Genomic DNA, 12,819 nt, shown 5'->3' with positions numbered 1-12,819 from the left:
ACCTCCTTTCCGGCAGTTGTAGAAAGCAATAAGGTCTCCCCTCAGCCTCCTTTTCCCCAGGTTAAACACTTCATTGTTCATTTGTGACGGTGCTTCCAGACTCCGTTCAGGCCTGGAGACCTATTGCACTACACATTGTACGCAAGCAACAACACAACAATGGAATCTCAACCTCAAAGAGCTTGGCTTCAGATTTAAAAATAAAAAATGCATCAGTGACCTAGCTCTGCTACTACAGAAAAATAATGCTTTTAAAAAGCCATACTTTATGGAGACTACCACTCAGTCAATTCAAAGAGCTTTAAAGTAGCGTAGCCTTAAAAGCAGACAGCAAGATAAGCAGCGTAACAAAAAGGCCAAACAAGCCTAAGCAACACTGTGGACAGAACAAATGAGGCACAACTGGGCACTACCACATTTGTCTGCAAGCGAGACTGGCAAAACACACAGAAGAGCGGAAAGCAATCGACTCGGACTATTAAATCTGCCAAAGCTGCTAAATCTTGTCTATCGCTGCTTCATTTTTTTCTAGTTGATGTTTGTGTAATGAAATATCTAAATTGCCTGCATGTGTATTTTAAGTATGAGTGCATTTCAAGACTTTAAAATGATGACTCAGAAGAATGTAAGCATGAAGTATGGAAAAGTAATTTACTACCATTACTTGCATTCAGTGTACTTTTCCATACCCATGACTGGGTTTTCAGAAGTTGTGTCTATCTCTGCCACATATTATTTTATGAAGCTTTTCAAACACGAATAGCACATTTCTGTATTAGTTTGGCAGGCACAGTCTGCATCATTATCAATAGTACTGTCTCCTGTGTTCCACTTTCTGTAAAGTTTTCAGATACTGTGACAAAACACAGCCAGAGTTTTCACCTCATCAATAGTTCTTGCATTGTTTCTTGCTTTCTTTCAAGACATTTTCCACCGTTTTGGAACAATAAGGCATTGATTATTAAGATACAGATGTAGTAGATATGAACAGAGACAAAAGAACAACTGCTGAATTCAAAATATGGTTCCCAATTCACATTTAATGCAACCTGGATTGGTTAAACAGATGTCTCCCCAGCAAAAGAATTCCACAACAGAGGAAGGTGTCGAAAAGCTTAGTATGCTGAAGTCCCAGGGCTGGGTTATCTATTAGCAGGTCATAACGTGTATGTTAAAATCGCAAGGGAGTACAGTGACCAGCTTCAGAAAGCAAAACGGTGATGAAATTGTTAGGGTGATAAAGACCAAGAGCAGAGCTTCAACTCTAGGCCTCCTGTTGTTGTGGACAGCTGGCATTCGGAAAGGACAGAGCAGGGAAACGCGACTGAACCCAGGCTGTACCACTGCCATGCGGCTGTTCTAGCTGTGATGGCGTGTTCTTCCTGTGTAGAACAAAGTTCACTTTACATGATCGATGAAGACTACAGACTAAAAGCTACTCCAGAATAAGTGCTAATCGTCCAAGTTAGATGAACCAACATCAGAAGTACCAACTCAGCTCCTTCCAGGATCTCTGTGCACCCATGCCCTGTCTCTGTATTCTCATTGCCACCACGGGCGATAGTTACATCTCTAGACCTTCTCAGGAACCAGACTCAAACCCACCACTCCTTTCACTACCACCACTGCCCCACCACTGGACCACCATAGGGCTCAGACCCACACGTTAGCAGGCTTCCCTTTAACCCCTGTCTCCCCACACACAGCCCTACAGGGAAGGATGGACTGAGAGCGGAGAAAGGCAAAAGCAGGAATGTCTCTGGGGCCTCTGCCCTGTGGTAGTCACTGTGATTTGTGTCTGTCTCCAGGCCCAGAGGAATGGTCATAAAGCCACCATGATGACCCAGAATGAATTTAGGATTACATGCAACTACCCTAATACTGTAAAGAGATGGAAAATGATCCTAAATCTTACTCAAAACAGAAAGCATTCCAATAGACTCTTCTGTACAAGGCACCAGCAAATCTGGTCTGAGCTGTGAATGCAGAGACAAAATTGAGATGCACCCTGTGTTTTAATGCCAGATATTGATCAGTGATGATGCCAGATGAGCTGTACAGTGATTGGTAGCTGTTGAACTGAAGAGAAGTTCAGCAAACATCTCATTCAAACATCTTGGTCAAATCTAATGTAGGAAGTTGCATCCTTACCTGCCTAACATTGCTCCTTGCAGCCATAATGAAATATAACCTGGGTCCCTGTTCAAAATTACTGCAGTAGTCTTAGATACTAAAAAGCTTGCCACATCCTACCCTGAAGATGTGGTAGCTCTTACCCACCAGGGATTCTTTAGTTTGCTGGGAAATGGATCCAAGTGATAGGTACGAAGAGAAACTTAATACTTTCTGGAGCTTTCCTGGAGCCAGGTTTGGCAAGCAGACGACTCTCTTCTGAGAGGCACAGACAACAGCATATGCTTCTCTGCTCAGAGCAGCGGTCTCCCTCCTTCACCCTTCCTGTTTTATCCTTTGCTTCCATGCACGCAGGAGCAGCCCACGCAAAGCTAATCACCCTTCCTTCCCCCTAGATCCTGGGACAAGCCACAGCCCACTAGACAAACCACTAAAGAGCACACATAATCTTCTCCCTTGGGAAAGGAGAGAATGAGCTGCACATGGTGTAAGTCATTTGTAAAGCCTAGTGCGTAACTGCAAGAACATATGCTCATGGTAAGGGTGAGCTTTAGCTAAGAACCTATACGCAGCAAAGCCTGCTGAGAACAGGCAGGTTTTACTATCGCTGTCAAAAAGCACAAAACAGCATCCTGTGATGAGTAACAACCTCACTGCTTCATTCACAAGCCACCTGCTCTGAAAATTATTTGCGTAACGTATAAGCTGCTCTTAAGGCAGAGAATGATTTGGTGCTCATATTAAATATATGACGTATATCCACTTATTGGCATTTTATATAGGCTAAGGACAGTCTGGAAAACATGAATGCAAAATGTTGGACCCAACGGTTTTTTTAAGATGATTTAGACAATCAGTTCCTATTAGAACTAACCAAATGTAAAGCTCCAGAGCTCAAATACGCTTTAAAAAAACTCGGTCTAAAACTCTCCCAAAGTAAACAGCTTGAAGTCCTACTTAAACTGAGAAAGCTATTACAGACGGCTAAAATATGCCTCTGTATCTGACTGGAGATCATTTTGCAATTTGCCTGAATCCAGTAAAAGGGGCAGCAGGAACACACAAACCTCAAAAAGCCTGAAATGCACCTCAGCACAGGTAACAGAGAGCACATCGTTTCTGAACATCTCATTGTGTCGCGCTGTGGATCTCAGGAGAAAATGAAGAGCTCAGCGCTGTGCAGGACTCCTCACACAGCTTGGAGAGGGACGCTTGTGCAACCGCTCATAAGCAGCAGAACGTGGTTTTTCTGGTGGGGCTCAACGAACATTTCTGACACGCTGTAATTGCTTGCGTGCTTATTGAGGAGGAGGGCAAGGACGGGAGCAAGGAGATTAAAAGTAAAAAGCTGTTTACAGCACTGTGCGTCTTTTAAAATCGTGTTCTCTTATATAGCTCCAGCTTTATGCACAACTACTGAGTTTCATGCTAATGTAATACTGCTGCAAGCACCACAGTGGAGAATCTGACTTCATGTGCTATGGCATATATTGTTGGTGGCTCTGTTACTACATTTTACAAGGTCATTTTTCTTGGTGTGGGAACACTGTTTTTCTTGGTGTGCAAGGCCTGCTGTGGAAAAATGTGATGGGAATGAACTTCTAGATGAAATATTTTCTCTGAGAATGAAAGCACAGATTTTAGAGCAATATGGACTATTATAAACATATTTCATAATTTATATTTGAGCCTTCCCTTCATTTTAGAACCATGTAAAAAGAAAAAAACATACCCAAGCACGTCTCTTAATATAGCTTCACTTGCTCTTATTCAGAAGCACAAGTTTTTCCTTACTTATTTCATAAATATACTCCACAATAGTTTCTGGATGTTAATTAAGTTATACCTAATAGAGTCCTCACCAGTAACAACAAAATCTTCTCCTTCCCCTCCCCAGTTCTCCTTTTTCTGTTTGGTAGAGATGGAAGGAGTGAATAACATCTGACTGAGAAACAAAAGGCTAATTCCCTCTCCTAACTCAGAAATGCGAGATAGTTTACGACTCCAATCTGGATTTCCCATTTTGCGTTAGTTTGCGCTACCACAAAGCGGTTCTGACAGCGGCAGTACAGGGGGCCGGTGCCCGTTTCTGCAGCGGTGAACCGAGGAAGCCTGTGCCTGTATCTCGCCCATCCTGAAGAGGATGCAGAGCACATCAGGATTGTCTCCTCGGTGCTGCCCCAGTACAGCCAGTCACAGCGGCGCAACACAACCCCAGGCATTCGGGAAGTCACACACACACACAGTACGAGCAAGGGCACCGAAAGTAAAAAGAAGAGGGAAAAATAACTTGCTTAATATTAGAAGTTTTTTCTGGAGTTCTTTCATTTCATCAGTCTAATTAATTGCAGGGGTTAACAGACCAAAAGAAATCACAAGCTATCCTCCAAAAGTCTTCCTTCACTTGAAGGACCAAGGGATGGGAAAAGAGCAGCTCTTCCTCCTGTAATGAATCAGGCTTCAAATGCATACAATTCTGCATTTTAGACTATTCAAATCTCCAACAATATTTTAAGATTACTAAAGATTCCTCCTGAATACGTTTTGTGTAGAAATGCTCAAGAACGTGTCAAGTTTTTGGAAGTTTTTTTTTTTTTGAACTAACACTTCAGATTTTCTTTCAGACTCACAGGACCAAGTTCTGACCACTTTATTTGTGCAAACAGCCAGTCTAAGTCCTACAATGCCATACCCTGCATTTGATAATAGCCAGTTTGTTTTTATACAAATTTGCCTTGTCAAAATACATTTATAAACAGTTGCTGCAAAGATTACTCTTTCCTGGATTTACCACAATGTGCGCAACCGACTCCGTCAAATGAAGTTTCACCAAGTGAAACACTGACCTAATGACTTCTCACAATCTGTTCTCTCCATAGACCTACCAAGACAGTAAAAAACAAGAGTTTTTTTTTCAACCCCCAAGATTTGTATTTGCTTATACCTGCAAAGCTGGGTTTGCGCAGTTTTACTTTCCACATTGATTCTTTACCTGGGAATGCAGTGCGCTGGGATTTTGCATTTCACTTCAGTATATGCCACGATAACAGCCCAAGAAACCCCAAAATCTGAAAATCCCAGTGCAAACTTGCCATCGAGCGCTACATTGTGATGGTCTGAATAGAAGCATCTGCCTCTATAATATTATAAGGCAGGTTACTGTATCTTCCAGCTAGCAATAGAATCCATGAAAGTTATAAAATCAAAAACCTGATAGACTTCCATCTGCTGAACTGATTGCTCTAATCAATACACTTTCCTCCCATAATGTCTTGCACAGACAGGCTCTCTCAAATACATAACTGCAGAATCAATTCAGTTGGGATGTATATAAAACCTTCAGTTCTACAAATGGCAAAACATGCTGAACATGTGAACTGCTAAAGCTATCATGATGCTTAAAGGTACAGAGTTTCATTAAGTTATCTGTAAAAAAAAAAAATCACTGGAAAGAAAAAATTCTTGATGTCAACAATCAACAGATTTGTCACAAGACAGCTAACTACAATGATAATACTGTAGGATAATTAACTGAAGATTATTTTCATCTTGTTTCACCCTAACCTTACAATAGTGCTCTAAAAAGAGCTCCCTGGGGAAATGGCATCACCCAGAGTTCCCACTTGCCCACATGTTTCCCTCATTATGTTATTATACAAGCCTGTCAAGAAAAGGCAAATTCAGGGTTATTCTAATGATAGCAAACACCTCATAAAAAACCTCTCCAAATTTACTTTTCCAAGGAACATCATTTTAAAAGGCATTTCAAGTGCCCATGAGGAAAGAAAGCATCATTTATAAAACATTATTACCAGAAATCTTGAAGATATTTTAAAAACCAGCTTGGAATGTCAAGCTGGTGATGAAACCTCAGCTCAAAGAGAGACAGCATCACAGGGCCTTACCCGAAGCAAGCAGCCGAGCACTCCGAAGCAGGACTCCCACCAAGCTCTACAGGAGGTTTTTGGAGTTCAGAGGACCCGACTCCAGTTTGTGACTGGGATGTTGAGTCTGCAGATCTGGGTTCCCTCCTGTAGTTGGTGGTTTCACTTTGTGGACCACCAGCTGGTGGGGATCCGATGCAAACAGAGTGATCGTCACAGCCTGCGCTCTCCTTATTTTTCCTGGTGCTTTATAGAAATGTGCTCTGTTGGTACTACGATTCTGACATCATAAAGGGGTTAACGCAAATTTACGCTGATAATAATTATACAATTTCTGGTAGTTCTTCGCATGATTTGGCAGTTGATTTTTCTTTCCCACTTGGATACAGAGCAAAGGGTTGACCACGGCACACGCAACCAACCAGACTTACAAGCTTTGCTTGGGGATTTTGATGGTTCTGCAGCTTTTATCACTGTCTCTAACCATTTCAAATGAATGACAACACATGATACTGAATAAAAAAGGACTACCTGCATAAATAAAGAAACAGAACAAAAAAGTACCTGCTGGACATAATTCACCAGGGGTTTCATTAGATCAGAAGACTGGAACAGACTGGCTGGGCCACAAGCCCTGTCCTTCACGGTCACAATCATCAATCACTCACTTTCTCAGCTATTTCATGACTGAATATCTGTCTCTTGACAACTTTCCAAGGAAAACCATGCATTTTGTTCCCATATTTCCAAACACCATACACCTACCAGGTCCCCTCTCCCCTGAGGAACGCTGCGTGCTCACAGGAGAGGCCGTTGGTGGGACAGGCCGTGTCCAAGACCACCTGGCCTGCTCCATCCCATGCGTGCCCCAGGTGAGATGTTCGTCGGCCGCTGCCACCTGCCCGCAACACATCAGCAACGTGCGTGGGAGCCGCCCCGACACCTCCGACACGGTGTCAAACCGTGGCGTGGGGTGCGGCTCCACCTTTTCTCACCTCTGTCCCTGAAGAGCGTAAATCCAAGTGACAGGGAAAAGCCATCCCCAGGCACCACGCAAGGAAAACCCTCGGGCGGGTGAAGAGCCGGCAGCAGCAGCGGCTGGTGCCGGGGGCGAGAGGCCGCGGCAGGTGCTCCCGTCAGCCGGCCCCGGTAGCCCCGCAGCCCTCGGGGGAGGCAGGTGGCGAGCGCTGGCCGGGTGCGTGTGTGGGAGGGGGAGGCGGGGCGGCACTCACCTGCCGCTGGCTGTGGTTGCCGGCGCCCGGGGGGGCGGCGGGCTCGCCGCCGCCGCGCAGCACGGTGATGTGCAAGGTGAGCAGGAGCAGCCCCAGCAGCAGCAGCAGCTCGGCAGCCAGCCGCACCATCCTCTTGAGCCGGGCGGCTTTAGGGCCCCGCGGCGGCGGCGGCCGTGGAGGAGGCGGAGGAGGAGGAGGAGCCGCGGCGGCCGCCGCCGCCGGGTCCGCCGCCGGAGCGGCCCCAGCCCCAGGGCCGGCCGCGGCAGCCGCAGGACGGGCGGCGGGGACCGCGCCGCTCTCGGCGTCGGCGGGGCGGGCGGCGGGCGGGGGGCAGCGGCGGCAGCAGCAGCAGCAGCAGCGGGGGCCGCCACACCACGGCGGAGCCACGTCGGGGCGGGACGCCGCGGCGGCGGCGAAAATCCCGGCGCTGCCCGGCTGCGGCGGGGGGCTGCAGGTAGCCGCGACGGGGCCGCGGGCCGGCGGCGTCTCTGCGGGCAGCCCTGCAACCCAGAGTCACCGTGGGCCGTCGGAGGGAGGGAGCGGGTGGGCCGAGCCCCCGGCGCCTCGGGGAGCCGCGGGCCGGCGGATCGCAGCGCGGCTCGACTGGCAACGGGGAGATGCGGCGAGGACCGGGGGGTAGCCGGGAGCGTGTGTGCGAGTGAGAGGGAGGAGGGAAGAGGAGGGAGAGGCGGGGGGCTGGGGACGACTCTCACATGGCGGGGAAGCCGGGACGCTCCGAGGGGAGGAGAGAGCTTGGGGCTATCGCCTCCTCGCGAGGGGATGGGGGTGGCCCCTGGACCAGCTTCCCCCCCCGCCGCCGTGTCCTCGCCCGCCCCGCGGCTCCCCCCTCCCTTCTCGACGCCCGTCGAGGCGTCGCCCCAGCCTGCCCGCCCCGCCGGGTCCCGTCCCTTCCCGTCCCCTCGCCGCGGGGCTGAGAGGGAGCGGGGCCGAACCGCCACCACCGCCCTCGGACCCCGCCGGCTCCCGGCCCGCGGCGGGGCGGCTGCCAGCGAGCTCCCCGTGGGGGATGAGGGGCAGATCGCCGCTCCCCCTCCAATCCCCCTTCCTCCTCCTCTGTGCCACGCCGGCTTGCCCGTGGTGAATTGAGGGGGGGGGAGAAGAGGAGGGCGAGGGGCTGCAAAAGCGTCAGCTGCCTGCCCTCGCTCGGAGCTGGATACCTGGCTCCATCTCTCCTCTCTTCCCTCCAGTGGCCCTCGGGCTGGCAGGGGCAGCTCCGTACTCTCTCCTGCCACCGTGCGTGCGTGTCTGCGAGCGGCCGGCTCTCCTCCTGGCTCCTGCTGCTGAGTCCAGACCAACTTTCTCGCCCCCTCGCTCTGAGCCGCGAGAGGTGCCTGTCGGTTGCTTTTATACTGCCCTGCCTCCCTCCCCTGCTGTCCTCCCCCCTTCCCGCTCCCTCCCTTTTCCCTTCTCCCTCTCCGCAGCTTCTCCTGCAGCCCAGCATCGACCCCCCCTGCCCCGTTCCCCTCCTCCTTGTGCCACTTGCCCCTCTGCCAGCCCTGCTTTGTGGGACACCCTGCCCACCCGCACCCCATCCCGCTCGCGGCTGCACCTTGCGGAGCGACTTCCAGCACTGCTCGGTGGGGACAGAGCTGTCCTGGTGTCATGTCACCTTCAGCTGGTCCATGCATCCTCCTCAGGCCACTGGGATTTTACACTCCTCGCTGTTGTTTCCCTTCCTCTGAGTTGCTGACTGCATAACTACATAGGAAAAAGCTTTCTCTCTTGGATGAGAGGTCTCCAAATTTAAAATTAATGTGAGTTTGACAATACGTGAAAATGAGGGTTGGATTATTGCTTGTCGTAAATCTTTGCATCCAGTCTGACGGAGCCAAACCTCTTTCTGAGTGCTGAAGATGAAGCTCGGTGTAATGAGAACAAACATAGCTCAAATAAGCTTGAAACATGAATAAAGTCACCTAACAACAAATGGGAGTTTTGGAATCTTTGTTATCATTCTTCCATGATTGGGAATGTTATGTGTAAAATGAGGATACAAGCAATCAGGGCCTGTCTGAGTGTGTGACAGATGGAGGCTGAATTGGTATCAAAATTACTAAATGGGCAAAGTGGGTAAAAAGCGTTCCCCATTCGAAACATTTTCAGTCTGAGACCGATGTCCTCAGCAGGGTTCCTGCGACGTGAAGTGAGATGTGCTTCCAGCGTGCAGTGCCAGCAGCGACTGCGGCGCATCTCATGCCCATGGTGTGCCTCATGTGAGAAACTGCAGATTTTGGGGTGCGAGTCGGAGCTCGTGGGAGGTTTCTCGCAGGTCTTGGTGCACCTGAAGACCATGGTCACAGATGAGTTGGAATGATGTCTCAAACCCTTCCAGTCAGCTAAGTTTCCCTGCCAGTGATAACCACTGTAAATTATTAACCATCAGGCAAGAATATGGTTAAAATAATTGCACTGGGGTATTGTTAAAGATGTAACCAAAAGCCACAAAACCAAAGCCTTCAGATTTAAGGATTTTTAGTCCACAAGCATGTTCTATGTTAGCAAGGCAGTCGGAATGATCGGCACAGATGATTGGGCAGGGTAGGGCCTCCCATGAGGCTGCCCTGAGTGTGTTACAGCAAAGTACCACCCCTCCGTCTTGTGAAATGACTTGTGGATAAAATACCTGATATTGCACCGATGCTCTCAGTTATGCGGCAAATCAGAGCTATTCAATGTTACGTAAAGCCATAACAGCTTGTGGGACCATCACGTGGTTTAAAAAAAAAAAGTGTCTTTTTTTTTAACCCAAACATTCCTTGGGCTAATCAAAATATTGAGAAGATGAAAACACTGATGTACTTCAGCTGTCATCGCTCGGCCTGGACTCTCTTCCTGCCACCACTGCTGTGATCCCGGCGGGCAGGCACGGCATCGAGCACGACACGGGGTGGATCAGGAGGAAGGTTTGGGGACATACGCAGCGAAGAGGCAGGAGAACCGTCCTCCAGGTTTACCAAAGTCCGACCCTACCTGGTGGCTGTCAGTGGGCCCTGGCTGTTTAAGAAAAGGGGGAACTCAGGACAAGAGTTCTGTATTTCAGAGCTTAATAGTACAAATCGACAGCCAGAGCGAGACTGAAGGCTCGTAATGTGAAACAGTCCAAGCGACAGCCTGGTGAAAAACACACACATGGATCTGCCACCGAGCTCTGGGTAATGTAAGTTCTCCCTCGCCTTATGAAAGAGACTGAAACCGAAGACATCTTTAATCCAGATGAGATGGGCCTGTACTGGTGCGTGTTTCCTCGTGGGACGTGAAGTTTTTTGCATTAAGCTGTTGTGCAAAGGCAGGGAGGGACAGAGCAATGCTACCATGAGCAGCGAGCGGGTAGCGCAAGAAACTAAAACCTTGCCCACTTGAAAAAGTTGGCGTAAAAGCGGCACTTGGGTATCGCGATAGTGCCTGCGTGGCTGCGCTGGGGGCGACAGGAGCAGAGAGCGTGCGCACGCGTGCGCCGTACGTGCCAATTTAAATCCACAAACACTGTTAAATCAGCCGATGACTTCATCGATGCATCCAGACGGCTGAATCACAACCTGTAGGGGAGATGGACTTAAAGGCAAAGGGAAAAGTTCTCTTTTTTGGGCTGGGTGAACACTCCAGCAGATACTATCTAGTTCCTGGAAAATGAAGCCAGAGCTCGCCTGGGGACAGAGATCCATCAGTAGCCTGAAAGTCATGCTGCTCCTGGGATGTGGTTATGAGCACCCAGCAGGGAGGTAAATCAGCAGGTGGGTCTCACAGTGGTGCTGGGGTAAGGGAGGTGTGTTCCTTTGGTAGCTCTGTCCTTGTGGAAGTTCACAGCTTACACCGCAACCTTCCACCCCCAGCACACCTCCCATTTCTCTCCCCTCCGATGATGAAGTCGGACTCAGCCCCTGCGCTTTCCTAGCTCCTCACCAGTGACAAGGGAAATGCACTGAGCCCAAGCTCTTTCAAAGAGCGTTAAATTCACACATTTTATGCAGCATTTGTGATATGACAAGGTAGTGTGGCTCAGCTGATGTGTGAGGAGTCAGTAAGCCATAGTAGCTTGTCTAATTGTCTGATGTACTTCAGCTCTACCGAGCCCCACAGATCCTGCGTTCCTCATTGCACCGCTTCAAAAGGGGGTTGCAGCTCTCCATGTTGCAGCCTCTACCACGTGGAGAGGACTCTCTCCTGGGGAGGTGTTTCAGGGGTCTGTTTCAGTCATGGCACTGCCAGATGAAAGGCCTCACGGTCTCCCTCACACCAGCCTGTCAACAAAATTGCAAAATAGTTGTCCACAGCCACCATTCCACCTTCAGTGCTCAAGGCCAAGAAACTCTGTCCGGGGCTGAATTTTCAATGTCCTCACTGGCATGTCCTGCTGGTGGATTTGCTGTGTCCTTCCGTGGCCATCTCAGCTGACCATCCCCATATGCTGTCCACTGCACTGCGTAAGACTAACCACACTCCATCGCTGTGTGAGCATCTACACTTGGTGTTATAAGTCCTGAAAAATAAAATATTGCCTGAGATACAGCACCTTGCAAAGTCTGGGTGGTCCTAGTGACTGAAATTAATAGTACGTCAATTGTACGTAGTCAAGTAATTTTGGACAAGTGCCACCAGGTGACATCCTTCAAAACCAGTGTGAGAAATACTGGGTAAGGAGGAGGAAAAAAATACAGTATTATATAACACAACCTAAGTCCCTTTATAGGCTGTATCTCAGAAGTGAGGAGGATGTAGAGGTGGGAGCAATAGATTAACCAGTGTGAGCACCACTGGATTTTATGGCAGAGTATCATGGCTCACCTGAGCACTCCAGTTGTCCCAGCAGTTAACAGATATTGGTGCCTACCTGCTTGTCCACTTTACCCATTTACTAGCAATCCTGACTCCTGCACTGCGGAAGCATCCTGTCTTTAAGACTGATGGCTTTTCAGAGGCACAGAGCTGGTAGAGCCCCGTCTGGCCTCCTCGCTCCTGCCTGCGCCCACTCCCAAGATGCCGTTATTTTATCTTTAAGCCTGGGGGTTGCTTTAAAATTATCTGAGATGAAAACCTGGCTCCAGTGAAGTTGTTGGCAAAGCTCCCATTGACTTCAGAGGAGCCAGGATTTCACCCTAAGATGCTTTGTAGATTATTGGTGAATGGAAAGCATACGTCTGGCTTCTTGAGGGTAATTATTGTCGGTGGTGACCTCTGCTCTGGTGAGCACTGAGCAAAGCTGGGTTGAGACAGATGGCTAAAGCTTTCCTTGCCTCTTCCTCTGCTTCCTCACAGGGGCTTTGCTTTACGGCTCAGCATCTTGGACATCGCTTATCAAGGAATACCTTCGCGTCGCCTGCCGGTGGAATTTAATGCCTGTTTGCCCACATTCCCCCTTCCCCAACGCCAGCAGATCAGCAGATAGGAGACAGAATGGCTGATTAGCTTCTAGCTCCGACCTCTTAGCTATAAGCTGTAAATGCACACACAAGGGTCTTCTCTTAAAAAAAAAAAAAAAACAAACAACCAAAACCGCCCCCTGCAGGCAACCTAAGTCTTTCTGTGATGCATGGTTCCTTTATCTTGAAAAG

The 12,819-nt window shown here is 49.0% G+C and overlaps 1 protein-coding gene and 1 long non-coding RNA gene across 3 annotated transcripts in view; one reads left to right on the top strand and one right to left on the bottom strand.

Moving 5' to 3' along the window:
• Positions 1-9,003, bottom strand: part of ISM1 (isthmin 1) — a 39,606-nt gene extending 30,603 nt beyond the window's left edge. Inside the window, exons 1-2 of one of the 2 annotated variants that reach the window (XM_082049836.1) lie at positions 8,428-8,556; positions 7,250-7,749 (exon numbers count right to left, since the gene is read on the bottom strand). In XM_082049836.1, the coding sequence (XP_081905962.1) occupies positions 7,250-7,749; positions 8,428-8,437 (510 nt within the window). In that variant the 5' untranslated portion in view covers positions 8,438-8,556. Of the gene's footprint in view, positions 1-7,249; positions 7,750-8,427 lie in introns of both variants that reach the window. The other variant, XM_082049837.1, reaches the window with a different exon arrangement.
• LOC309438451 lies at positions 7,583-9,043 on the top strand. Its single transcript, XR_014183801.1, has 3 exons — positions 7,583-7,703; positions 8,458-8,597; positions 8,908-9,043. It is a non-coding gene; the product is annotated as an uncharacterized lncRNA (long non-coding RNA).
• The last annotated feature ends 3,776 nt before the right edge of the window (positions 9,044-12,819 follow it).

The sequence above is a fragment of the Streptopelia decaocto genome (genome assembly GCF_964273445.1).
Source record: "Streptopelia decaocto genome assembly, chromosome: 3".
Taxonomy (NCBI): Eukaryota; Metazoa; Chordata; class Aves; order Columbiformes; family Columbidae; genus Streptopelia; species Streptopelia decaocto.
The sequence above is the reverse complement of the archived record's forward strand: the minus strand, read 5'-3'. Positions and strand labels throughout refer to the sequence as shown.